Raw genomic sequence first — 13,393 nt, forward strand, 5'->3', positions numbered from 1 at the left:
CACGTGGTGATCATACGGGAGCGTGCCCCGCTCAAGTGTCACAATTTTCAGCCCGAGTGAATTTAGTACACCGGTGGATTAGACCATCACGCAAAGCGTATGCGTAAGTAAACTGGCATCACTGATGCCAGTTATAAAAACAAAATAAACCGCTGAAGAAAGGTCTTCAGTTTGTACCAGAGGGATGGCATCATAGTTTTTCACTATGGTATTTGACAGGTCTTGTTGTGCCTTCTTATCGGGAGCATAAATTTATACTCCAGTTGAAATTCTCACGCACACTCATGTATTTGTTGAATGTTTACCTTCCGTATGAGTGAAAATGGTACAAAATGCGCCAAACAAGACAAAAACTGCGCAAAGCTGATATGTGAGAATGTGCATTGAAAGTCTTCGGTTTACTTATCAGTGGTTTAATCCGCGTTCGCAATGGCATTTAGCCATCTATCCCGCGCATCGATATTGGTTGGAAACTTGTGATGCGAAATGTTATCATCGTGATAATTGTTCTTCTGATTATGAGAATCGACACCGAAAGAAGGAAACAACACTTCATTGTGGTTTTTATGATATGTATATATGAAACTTACTTTTATTTTAAACCGCGAGCTACGCTGTGGAAATAATAACGAACAATATGCGTAGATTTTGTGTGCCTAGGTTCATTTTCCCACATTCACACCAGCTGCATTGCTTATAGCGTAATAGTATTGGTGAGCGCTGCTTGCGTTCGATAAGAGGCAACAAAATATGGCCATCATATCGGCCCCCTGGTTTGTACACTTCAATCGAACAACAAGTTTATTAGTGATCCAGAAGAAAACCCCCAAATTAGAAAAAGTGTTTGAGTTTGTAGTTAGCTTTCGGTTGTGGCTGTTTCTCCTCCAGCAGTTGGACTTTTGTTAGTGGTTCCTGGTCCCGGTACTCCAGATTCAGCAGTGGCGACGAGGAAAACGGAGCGGCGGAACAATTTTCGGCGACTTAAGTGACGGCAGACCGGAGTATTGACTGTCAAGCGCAAAACTCAAGACGATCGAAGCGCCATCTCCGTTTTGACATATGAACTATGTTGGAGGGGATCTTTGTTTATTTCGTACCAAGTGCATATCAGTAGTGAAAAGTATTTTCATTTTTATTAACGAATTACGGAGATAACATCGATAATGCAGCAATCAGGTAATGATAAAAAACATGTTTTATCGATTAGTTCAAACATTCTTTGTTTGTATGTAGTTTTCACCCATATATTTGAGATCCGGATTCAAATCGTGAATAAGAGGTTATGAATTATACTTTCAGATTTGAAAAAGTGCGCCCCGGATGTCGAGCTTGAAGTAACCATAGTGGATATTCTGGATTATGTGGGCGAATCTGTGCGGCCGATCAAAGAAGGTTATGCTGTATATGCCGCAAATCATGTAATCTGCATCGGGTACCGCCAGCAAGATGCAGTAAATACGGAAGTCACTGGTTACGTGACTCAGACCTCGCATCCTGGATTGGCTCCACATGAAGTGTTCTTGAAGCTGCAACAGGACATTTCTAAATGGACACTGAAATGTTCTTGCAAAGCTGGAACAGCTAAATGCAAGCATATTGTTGCATGTTTGCTCCATATAGAGAAGTAAGTACCGTTGTGGGATACAATTAAAACGCCTTCATATAACTAATCAATTTCAAATCCTTAACAGACACCCAAAACTCGAATACCTTTCATGTACAGACGTGAAACAAGCATGGGGTATGACCAAATCGAGGAAACCGGTGCCTTGGAGGGCAAAGCAAATCAAGGACCTATGCTGCGTGACTCAACCATATGGCCTTCCTTGCTCTGTTTCAAACAGTCAAACCGAGGAGGAAATTTTGTCCACGTCGTTCAACCGAATTTTATCAGGTAAAAACAAATGTAGTAAATTACTCAAAATGTATACTGATATCATCTAAATGTGTTTCAGTTTCGAAACAATCAGCAATCTTCAAACATATTGAAGGGCGTTTTTTGAACGAGCTCAAAACGTATCCTAATCGAGCCTTGCAGAATTCAGTTGAAGGTGACGAATTGAATATCTACATCACTGAAGAAGAACTCACACGATGCCTGAACCTGAACTTGTCCAAAATTTATGTTCAGGATTGTAATATGAGTTCATTCGAACAATCGGAATATTATAAAAATTACGTTAATGTTGATATCACTAAGGTAATAAGAATTGCATTGGAAACACGTGACCAATCAACCAATGACTGGAAAATTCACCGTACCAAGAGAATTACGGCAAGTTCGGCTTACAAATTATTCACCTATCTTAAAAATAAAAACCCAGATTGGGGTAAAAAAATTGAGCAATATTGGGATATAAAAGGAATAAATGTTAAAGCCACTAAGTATGGAAAGGACACCGAACAACTTGCATATGACTGCTACAAGAAAAATCGTAATCCTCTTGTGAAAAAATGTGGCTTGGTGGTTCACCCCAATGAGTGTTGGATAGCTGGCTCTCCAGATGGCGTCGACGTTTATTCTCAGGTGCTGCTTGAAATCAAATGTCCAGGCAACGAAGAAATGTCGTTAGCGGACCTCTTGGACTCTGCTGCTGTTAGACGATATATCAAAAATTCTACCACATCAGATATTAAATTGTCCGAGCAGCATATGTACTATTGTCAAATTCAGATAAACATGTGGATATTGAATTGTATTACATGCGACTTCATCATATAGGGTAGATGTACCAGTTATGGACATAGTGGTTCCCTATTTCGCCATACGGGATTACTTGAATGTTTTCACATTTTGAAAAATTTTTTGGGTTGTAGTAGTAAGATTTTAGATATATCTTGATGTTTAAACATTGAAAAAGATTTAAAATGTGAAAGTGATCGGAATTTTACGTATGGCCAAATAGGGAACCACTATGGCCATAACTGGTACACTTTCCCTACTCTAAAAAAGATGATGATTTTATAGTAATCGAAGTTCCGTTTGACAAAAGCTTCACACAAAATATGATAAATGAATTGAAAAAACTGTACTTTAACCGTATGCTGTCACAATTAGTTAAGAATAATGTGTAAATTATGCTGAGAGTAAATATGGTTTGTTTTGCGAATAACTTATTTCTAAAATAAAGAAATCATCAACTAATGGAAATCTTTATTAAGTTTCAGTATTTATAGTGATGGTAAAGAATACAATTGACAATTATATATGTTTATAATGTATATTTTTTATGACAAGGACCTAACCAGGATTGATCTTCTTGGCATACTTTCCTATTTATCTCAAATTCGGTGTAAATATTTCGCTCACTTCTTGATTTTATTTGGTTCTTCACTTGGTTTATGTTTAATTATTCAAATTTTTACAGGATTATTCCCAGTAATACATACATACAGAGCTGGTAGGCAAATATCTCTATTCTTAATGAGGACTCTAAAGTAACTTTTCTCCTCGGTGCAAAAATAACTTCTCCTTGGTGCAAAATTATAGAAACTCTAGAGGTACGCATCTCTCATGTGATAAAAGTAAACAGACCCTTAAGGGACTTTTTTCAGATGTAGTAGGTTCCCGGTGACCACAGTGACCAAATTCGGATCTCCCTTAGTGTTTCTATAACTAGATAGGTGTGTCTTTCATTTAAGCGAAACAGAAATGAAAACGGTTAACCCACTAGTTTTTGCTACTTTTTAAAATTTACGATTTCAATTTGTAACTTTTCGTTAGGGACTAAGTAGGGCGAGGGTGGCAATAGAAGCCACACCTTAAATTTTCAAGGACAGAAATATGGAGTACCAGACAACCGTTCATGCTGAAAACATGGTCGATTGGTCACTCACTAGAGTTGACCAATTGATCAAATTCAGTGCGAACGGATATGGTTCTCCAGATTTGTACTTTTGAAAATTTGAGGCTTTGCTTCGATCCATCTTTGACTTAAGTCTTTATAGTTTTACTAGAATTTATTTATTTTTATTTATAGTGTTACAGCTCATCGAGTTATGGAGAATTGAGTGCAGATGCATTCAATTGAAGTGTTCTCGGTTGTCAAATATTAACTCAGCATCAGAGACTATATAAGTGGGTCGCTGTTCAGGTTAATCTACAGTAAATCTAAGATAAACATTTTTATATGGAGAGGTTTGCTGATGAAAAAAACAATGGTTGAAATTTTAGAAATGGTTTTATTTAAGGAAAATGTCGGATTATCATGCGCTTTTGACGGTTTCAAATTTTTGGACATCCTGTGCATATTCATATTTATGTTCTACTAAAACTTGCATAAGTCAAAAACGAAACATAATTGAAACCTGATGCATAGTTGGGTGGGTTCTGAAGAACTTCCTTAAAACTTATCATCACGTAGTACTGGATTTGTTAAATTTACAATACCGCAAATTGTATCCATAATATCATCAATATGACCAAGCGTTGCTGCATTTACCGTACAGTTCAGAATGCCGAATAATTTTATTCTTTGAATCACACGTTCTACGTGTATGCGTGCCCTAGCAATCGCTTCATTTCTGCTCGCTTCGACCGCTGATAAGCGCTCTCCACGCAGAAATGGAGGCATGTGCAATTTAATACATTTGATTGAGCATTCTTTTTCGATAGACACTCCTTTGTCGACCATAATTTCATCAACATGCGGTACCATTCGATCAATGATCTTTTCTTCATTAAAAATCATTTTATCTGAAGATTTTCCAGAGTATCCTCTGCTGATGAATGTTATTAAGCCAGCTGGAGATACGCCGACTAAAAACTTAACAGTTCGTCTTGATTTATAGTTTGAATAACAGGCGATTCGACAGTTCAAGCACTTCAATGAGCATATTGGAATTTCAGTGGCATCCAAAATAACTGTTACGTTAGGGAAATGCTCCCGGAAACATAACGGTATATTTTTCTTCAACTCGTCTCTAGTCGGCCAATATACGAACCGCTTCATTATTCGTGCGAGCACCTGAATGGTGGCCGAGAAATAATGAGAAACGGTTACACCACTGATTCGGAACAAAGTTCCGAGTGCTTCAAATGATATATTCTGTTTTAACTTTGCAAGAGTTAAAATAACACGATCTGTCGCGTGCATTTTAAACTTTCTTGGGAACAAGCTACTTTCTAAAGAACGATACGCTAGGCAGATTTCTTCGAGTTGCACTATGGTGGGGATGCCAGTCCATACAGACACTTCCTTATCCGTAATAAGCAGATCTGATAAAATTTCCTTATGCTTCAATTTCTTACTGGCACGTTCGACAAGCTGAGAACTCATTCCGGAAGCATCCCATGCGGAATCATTGTCCTCGAGCTGTGAATCGTCTTGGGTCCGGTTATTAATCGAAAGCGACTGCTTCGTAGTTTTTGCAGGGGAACATTCCACATATGCTTCTTCTTCTTCTACCTTATTTTCTTTTGTTCGTTGAGTACTCATTCTGATCATTTCCAACCCGAAAGCGTTTCCACCTAGCCGGGAATCATCTTGTGTTTCATTATCGATTGTAGGCACCTGCTTTTCATTATCTCCTTCCGTATTGTTTCCTGTGATAAGATGAAAGCTTCCGGAACGATCTCCATTGAGCAGCGAATCATCGTGTTTTCGACCAACGATTGAACACTGCTGCTTCGCAATATCATTCACATCCTGATTCACATTATAAATCATTCCCACATTTGAAGAGGCAAAGTCGGTAGCATGAGATGTCGAATCCTTATCTGTCTCTACTTTCGCTTTTGAAGAACGGATATCTTCATTGTTTGCTTCATGATCCACAGAAGAAGTGTGATCATTGTCATCATCGTACCTTTCGGTAGTAGTACATGAACTTGTCGATAAATTCGTCGAAGTGTTCGTTGAAGATGAGTCATTTTCAAAGAGATGCTTCGATGGTACAGCGGTTGTCTTTAGGCGCCTACGACCTGTAATCAAAAATTTTTTACATTTGTATGACGAAAATAAGCTTTTACTTACCTGGAAGATAGTCTGTCGCAACAAAGTGATTACTGCAAATCGTTGAATTTTTCGAGGGAATTTTTCGACACTTAATTGCATTTAGCCAAAGACGGTACTGATTTTCGGTTGGTTTTGGAAATTTGTGAAGAGATGTATCTTTGCTTGCTCTTGAACAACAGCCAGGGATGAAACAAATCTTGTTGCTTTTAGGTGGCATGCTATACCATGCACAGTAGTTGTGGTCGCACAGATAAGTGGGAGGACGCTTCATCCTTTGGACTCGTTTTTTGGATTTCACTATTTTGGGGACCTTTTTAGACGGAACAGCAGAAGGTTTCAGGTACACACTTTCCACTGAAATTAAAAAAAATAATAAATAAACAAATTAGTTTTTTGTTTTTCAAATGTGTTGATCAATTTGTGAAAATTGTCTTTTCACCTGCCGCAAGCTGTGACATATTAAAAATTCACGTTTAATGTTAAATTACGTTCATCCAAATTTTGATCAACGTTTGAAGTCCAACTAAAAATCTTCTGCAAAAGATCCTACCAGACATCTTTTGAAGGTATTATCAACAGTTCACACGGGTCTTGCAATAAATCTGACAATAATTTGTTATAAACCCCTAGAAGTTATTGCCAATCATCTTTAAGTTCTTAGATGAAATGAATTCGTTCAGGAATAGGTACTTCAAGGAATTTGATAAAGGACAACTCCACATATTGGAGTCTAGCAATGCCTTCTAGGATTCCTCTTAATTTTCCACTACACATTATTACTTAGATTCTTCAAAAAATTTCTCATCGAGCTCTCAGCAATATCTCAAGATAGTTTTCTGCCTCAGCTTTTTTTTTCAAGAAAAATTTCAACCCTGAACTTGCAATTGAAGTTTACTATATTTGAGGGGCTTAAACGCAAAGGAGTGTAAGTGACATTTTGGTCGGTTTTGAGTTGGCCATATTTTTAGTCGATTTTTCCACTCAACAGAAAATAAAAGGGTGTTATACTTTCAGTAGTTACCATAATACTAAGAAAGCTTTTCGTCCTTACAGACCTCTTTCTAGAGAAACCTAAAAGGAATTAAAAAGAGGCCGAAAAAAGACTAAGCATGGACTAAAAAAACAATACGAAACCTAATAGGAACCATGAGATAAGAGTATTATTCTTCATAGCATCGAAACATACATTACTCTGAGATCAAAAAAATGTTTTTTTTTTGAAAATTTTTCGTGCCATTACGACAAGGAATTTCAACAGAAATATATTAATATGCTATTATATGCCCAAATGATTGAATATTACTCCGGAAATTTCTCAAAGGTTGGAAAATAATCAATATTTGATTGATTATTTTCCACAGAATTTCACCACTAATTTTCTTGTTTAAAGGTATCAATTAATCCAAGCCATAATTGGCTTGTTTAAAGGTATCCAGTTTTTTTTACATATTCTGATTCTTAATTAAAAATTGAACCAGGATACAAAGTTTCATAATTTTCCATGAACACGTTTGAAATTAGTATGGAAATCACTTATGGTGATGCAAACTTTACTACGGGACGAACTGTTATTATGTAAATTGAAATGTCATTGAATCTACGTATTGAAATCTTCATTTATAAAATTATGATATAGGATCGCAATAAAATTGTGATTTACTTATCAAGCTACAGAAACCTCCCCTTTGAGACATTTTTCAAGAAAGCCCTAACTCTTCAAAGATTTTATCCAGAGATGACTCCAACGATTTTCCTAGGACATTCTCCAAGATTCCCAGTCAAAAAATCTTCTGAAATTCACTCAATAACTTAGCCCCAGAGATTCTATCAAAGACTTCTACAAAAAATCCTCCAGTAATTCTTTGAGATTTTCTCAAGTAAGTTATATTTTTTCAGGAATTCTTCTAGGAATGTCTCCAGGGAAATGCCAAAAAAATGTTTCTGCAAAATAAATCCGTGAGCTGTTTGTAAGGAAAATCCTAGAGTAACCTTTGATAAAACTTGTGTAGGTTTTAAAGTCAACCCTAATGAACAAGGATCGCTTAAATACCTCCTGGATCATTAAGGGAGTTTTAAAATATTTTCTAGATAATTTGTTAAGATAAGCGAAGAAAAATTAATCGAATCTCGGGATAGTATTCCACAAGATTTTCTGGAGAAATGTCTCTAAAAACATTGGACAGAATTTTCATAGAAATTTGTGTAGGATGGAGGAATTGCTGTAGTGCAAATATTTTATTAATCTTTTAAAATTGCATGGGATATTTTTTGAGAATTTTTTGGTGAATTTGCATGAGTGGATGATATGTTGGAAAATTTCATGAAATAATATAAATTTGTTCGAAGAAACTATCAGGGAATTTTGGATTTCTGGGAAGAAACGTGTATGAATTTTTGAAGGAATCAACATGAAAATGTAGGATTCATTGGAAAAAACAAAATCCTTAAGCTATTTTTTTCAAACACTCTGGAATATATCTTTGTGGAATTTCTCGGAAGAAATACTTTAGAAATCATTGGAAGATTTACTAGAGTAACTACTGGATAATTTGGTTGAAGGATTTGTGAAAAAATATCTGGAGGAATTTTCTAAGATAGTTTTGGAAAAAATAAAAGTAATACCTGAGGAAATATCTTTGGAGATAGTACTTTAGAGTTCTCAAGGATTTATTTTAGCAAATTATCCTAAGCATTCTTTGAAAAATCGTTAGAAAAAATTCTGGAAGAATTGGTTAAGACATCTCTAGAAGATTTTATGGAGAGATCCATGTAAGAGACGCTAAAAGTATGCTAAATAAATTCACTATGATTATTCTTGAAGCTTTTCTTCGGGTAATCTGAGACGAAGTTCTTGAATAGCCCATTTTCCGTGCCACTGCATCTGAGTATATCAATGAAATCTCTACAAAAATGCCACTAATGATGTCCCACAAGAACATTTAGATATTCATGTATGGAATCTTAACGAAACTTTTTTTAAATGCAAGAAATTGCATCATGAAATGATTCAGTACTCCTAGCAAAAAACATAGTGGAAAGTTTGTAGGGATTCAACCTGATTATTGTCTAAGATGTCACCGTCGGGGGCCGAGATAGCCGTAGCAGTAAACGCGCAGCTATTCAGCATGACCATGCTGAGGGTCGTGGTTTCGAATCCCGCTGGTCGAGGATCTTTTCGTGAAGGAAATTTTCTCGTTTCCCAGGGACTCTATGCCCTCAGTATTGTTACAATTTCGGCTCTCATATAGCAAAATTCTAATGAAATTGCCGTTTTTCATACATATTTTGGCTCTTAACATTTTCAAAAAACTAAAAACAAATAGGGTAGGTGTACCAGTTATGGACATAATGGTTCTCTATTTCGCCATACGTGATAAATCTTTTTTTTTAATATAATCATTTTGATATCAAATATATCTTTATGTTTTAACAAAAGTATACAAAATGTGATGTTGATGTTGTGTCAATGTTGATGGTGTGTCAAAAGTATTCAAAATGTGAAAATGTTCGGAAATTCCCATATGGCTAAATAAGGAACCACTCTAGCCATAACTGGTACCCTTACCCTATGTAGACGAATTTCCGACGGTGACATCTTCTTTCTGCCATTACGTCCCAACTGGGACAAAGCCTACTTCTCAGCTTAGTGTTCTTATGAGCACTTCCACAGTTATTAGCTGTATATCGTGTGGCAGGTACGATGATACTCTATGCCCAGGGAAGTCAAGGAAATTTCCATTACGAAAAGATCCTGGACCGACCGCGATTCGAACCCAGACACCTTCAGCATGGCTTTGGTTTGCAGCCGCGAACTCTAACCACTCGGCTAAGGAAGGCCCCAACGACACAGATTCTGATAAATATATTGAGAAAATTTTCATAATTTTTGTCTGATATTCTCAAAAAAATATTTGGAAAAATCCTTAGATGTACTTTAACAGGAATCTCTAAAGAAGTTCCTCAAAAAAGATTGATGGATGAAACCCTGATAGAATTTTGGCATATCTATGACTGAGTCCAAAAAGAAAAAAAAACATTTGGAGTAATCTGCCGTGAATCGCAAGTCAGTCCCATCTGCATTTTCGTCAAAATTTAGTTGAGTTCAGTTTTCCACATATCTTCCTATGATCTTTCAGCTGCCCTAATGAGATAATAAGATTTGTTCAGAAAAAGTAGGAAAAAACAGCAAGTCAAATTGTCCCATAATGAAAAGTAACCGCATATAAGTCCCACTACAGATTTCAGCACCGTGTAAGACAAAAATGAATCGTGTTTTGATCATCTTTATATTTTTCTCAGAAAGATATCGAAGTGAGAAGCAAATTGAGATTGTTTCATTTAGTTTTAAACATGTTCCAATCCTCTAGAATTTTTTGAATATTCGTATGGAAAACGAGTTTGGAAACTTCACACCCCATTTTCTCAATGCCAACTTTTTTACAGATGGGACTGACTTGCGATTCACGGCAGTAATGTCTACAGAAATTTTTCAACGATATTCTCGGAATTGAGAAGAATCTTAATATTTTAAAATAAGTTTCTGAAATAAACATTGCCAGTTTCCTTGGAATTAATCCCTAAAGGAATTCTGAGTGCAATTCCCAAAGCAATTTAAGTGGGAATATCACAAGGAATCTGTTTAGAAATGGAAGGTATCATTAGTGGAACTCTTAGAAAAATTACATGAAAATTTTTTGCAATAGTTTACAGACGAATCTCTGCGACTTAAGCCTTGTATTTTTCAAGTTTCATATTTGATAGAATCCATAACAGGAGAAAAATCTAAAAACAAAATCCTGGAGAAATCTCCAATGGAATCCTAGACAGTTGTGCTTAATCTGCGCGGCGTGTGAGTCGAGACGTGACGTGAGAGGGCTAAGGGCCTATTCACAAATTTCATGACCCTGTAGGGAGTGGGTGGGTGTCCTTATCGGTGTTACGATATGTACAAAAACGGAAAAAACATCAATACAAAAAGCATTACAAGGGGGTGGGTCGGTGTTTATAATGACTAATTTTAGCGTTATGAAATATATGAACAAGCCCTAATGTTAATCAAATGGGAGCAAGTCGACAATTGTCATCTCATTCGACTCGTCTCATTTCACACGCCGCGCAGGATAAGCCCAATTTTCTAGGGAAATTTCTGACGGATTTCTTAAAGGAAGTTATTTTTAATGAACAGTTGGAGGAATGTAACTGACCAGGGCTAATGGCTGGACATTAAAATCCATATCAATCAAATTTCCACTGCTTTCCATCTAGAATTTTCCAAACCGTAAATGGACCCGTTACTCAGAAAACAAATTGAATGTCCTTCAAAATTTAAGGTTTCAGGGGTCATGTATAATAAGCGTTTTTGCGCGAAATTCGTGAATGGACTTGTAAGGTCGCTCACACCCTCCCTGACGAAAATCGTGGCTACGTCCATGGTGAAAATTCCACTTGCACAAGGATCACCAGCATAATGCTAATTCAATGTTACCTATTTTGAAGTCCTTCGTGCTGAAATGCCTATGACAAATCATCAACTTGGTTGTGTAATCTATGTCCAAGATCCTCTTCCACGCTTTCAGCCTGCGCGACTGAGATGGAAACTTCAACAAAAATTTTCGCATTTTGATTGGGCATCCTCTTATGCAGCACAACCCGTCTGGATCTACTTTTGTGCCCGTCTTTGGCAGGTGGAATGCTGGAACAGCGTTGGTTTTCATTATTCTTCGGCGATCTATAAGAGTAAGTTGCTACTAAGTGTAAAACAAGACAATTGTTTAGAGATTCTTACATGTTATGAAATCCTTGCTGGTGAAATGAGCCGCACAGATTTTTTCGTTTTGATTACCGGAAAGCGGTATGAATTTCGTCCATTTGTAGAAGAGTTTGCTGGTGGCCCGTGGTACGGCAAAGAACCGAGTTCCCGACTCGATTTCTTCATGCTGGCAAGCTGGTACGACGCACTTCATACTTGCTACTGCATACGTTTCAAAACTGGAAGAGAAAATTATGTCACTAGTACGATGTTTTTTGATGAAAATTATACAGATATGTTTCAGTAACAACTTTTCTTACCAGCTGGACGTATATTTTTCTGTAGATAGATGCTTGAAGTACACCAAAATTGAACTTTTATTCGCACGAAAATATTTGCCTTCGCGTTTTGACACTTGAAAATGTAAACATCACCTCCATGCACAAGCGCCCTCTGTGAGTGGGTGTCTGACGTTTGATCACGAATCAGGTAGTCCACTTTAATCACCACCAGCAGCAGCGTTTTATTGCGTTCGTCAAGGAGACGACAGCACCGACGGTGCAGGTAATCAAGGTAATGAAAAGTGCTGCATAAGTGGAGACTATTGAGAAAAAGTGATTTTCGGCGGAAAATTTTTTTTGTCGGTAGTGACTATTAGTGCCATTTTCTTTTGCGGCGTGGGTTTTAGTGAAACAAAAGAACAATAAATTAGCATTTCTTTTCAAAGCTAATCCTTTCAGTGGAAACCATTTTATACAATCAATTAAGAGTGTTTTTTTCTTTGTTCTTGGAGAGCCTAGGTTCTGCACAGTGGGATTGTGTGGCAGGAAATTTGGCCGGAAGTTATTCTAGAACTGCAAACCTTTCGCTAGGTGGCGAGTGGAGCTGGCCGTACGAATCGTTTCGCTGGGTGGCGGCCGTTTCTGGATTCCTTTCTCCCCGTTGGCAATTGGTGCTGGCCATTTGGCATCGTAGTGTGAGTGACGTAGTGCTTGGGTGAGTAACAAAATCTTTTTATTTCTCATTGGAAACGAACATTAGGCTGGCCCAATTTGTAATTGCATTTATTTTGTGATTTTTTTTTGTAAAAGATTTTTTCTTTGTTTTTTTTTTTCAATTGTTGCTTAGATATTGGCAAATATGGCCTATGTAGTGGCTCCCAATATTGAACCCTTCCGCAAGGGTCAAACTTTTGCAACTTGGATCCGTCGTTTAACCTATCATTTCCGTGTGAACAAGGTTCAGGATAACGATAAAAAGGATCAAATGTTCTTGTTGGGCGGTGATTACCTGTTCAGCGAGGCAGAAAAACTTTATCCGACGGAGGCACTGTTGGATGAAGTGTCCTATGAGGTGCTAGTTCAAAAGCTTAGGGAGCGTTTAGACAGAACCGATTCTGTATTGCTTCAACGGTACCATTTTAGTTCGAAATTACAACAGGCCGGTGAGTCGGCAAGCGATTTTATTTTTTCCCTTAAACTACAAGCTGAGCATTGCGAGTTTGGGGACCAGAAGAACAGGTTGATTTTGGACCGTCTTCTGGTTGGTTTGTCCGATACTAAGCTAAAGCATCGCCTCCTCACTGAGGACAGTGCCAAGTTAACGCTAGAACAGGCGGAAAAGATCATTGCGACATGGGAAATGGCGGCGACCCATACAAAAGCCTTGGCAAACAATGAGGATGTTG

The 13,393-nt window shown here is 37.3% G+C and overlaps 2 protein-coding genes across 3 annotated transcripts in view; one reads left to right on the forward strand and one right to left on the reverse strand.

Annotated features, from left to right (window-relative positions):
* LOC110679851 (piggyBac transposable element-derived protein 1-like) overlaps positions 1–13,393 on the reverse strand; it is a 66,795-nt gene that overhangs the window by 9,683 nt on the left and 43,719 nt on the right. The window lies entirely within an intron of this gene.
* Positions 93–2,771, forward strand: LOC110679849. Of its 2 annotated transcripts, XM_021855734.1 has the most exons (4): positions 93–1,176; positions 1,300–1,624; positions 1,692–1,894; positions 1,956–2,771. In XM_021855734.1, the coding sequence occupies exons 1-4, from the start codon at positions 1,164–1,166 to the stop codon at positions 2,720–2,722; spliced, it is 1,308 nt and encodes a 435-aa protein (XP_021711426.1). In that variant the 5' UTR covers positions 93–1,163; the 3' UTR covers positions 2,723–2,771. The 2 variants fall into 2 exon arrangements, with proteins under 2 accessions (XP_021711426.1, XP_021711428.1); XM_021855736.1 differs by having other exon boundaries at positions 1,692–2,771.

Source organism: Aedes aegypti, chromosome 3, assembly GCF_002204515.2.
Source record: "Aedes aegypti strain LVP_AGWG chromosome 3, AaegL5.0 Primary Assembly, whole genome shotgun sequence".
Lineage (NCBI taxonomy): Eukaryota > Metazoa > Arthropoda > Insecta > Diptera > Culicidae > Aedes > Aedes aegypti.

What these genes read in the sequence shown, in the direction of transcription:
- LOC110679849 (XM_021855734.1), top strand. An exon ending in TGTTTGCTCCATATAGAGAA is followed by an intron (nt 1,625 to 1,691) that starts GTAAGTACCGTT and finishes AATCCTTAACAG; the next exon opens with ACACCCAAAACTCGAATACC. An exon ending in GTTCAACCGAATTTTATCAG is followed by an intron (nt 1,895 to 1,955) that starts GTAAAAACAAAT and finishes AATGTGTTTCAG; the next exon opens with TTTCGAAACAATCAGCAATC.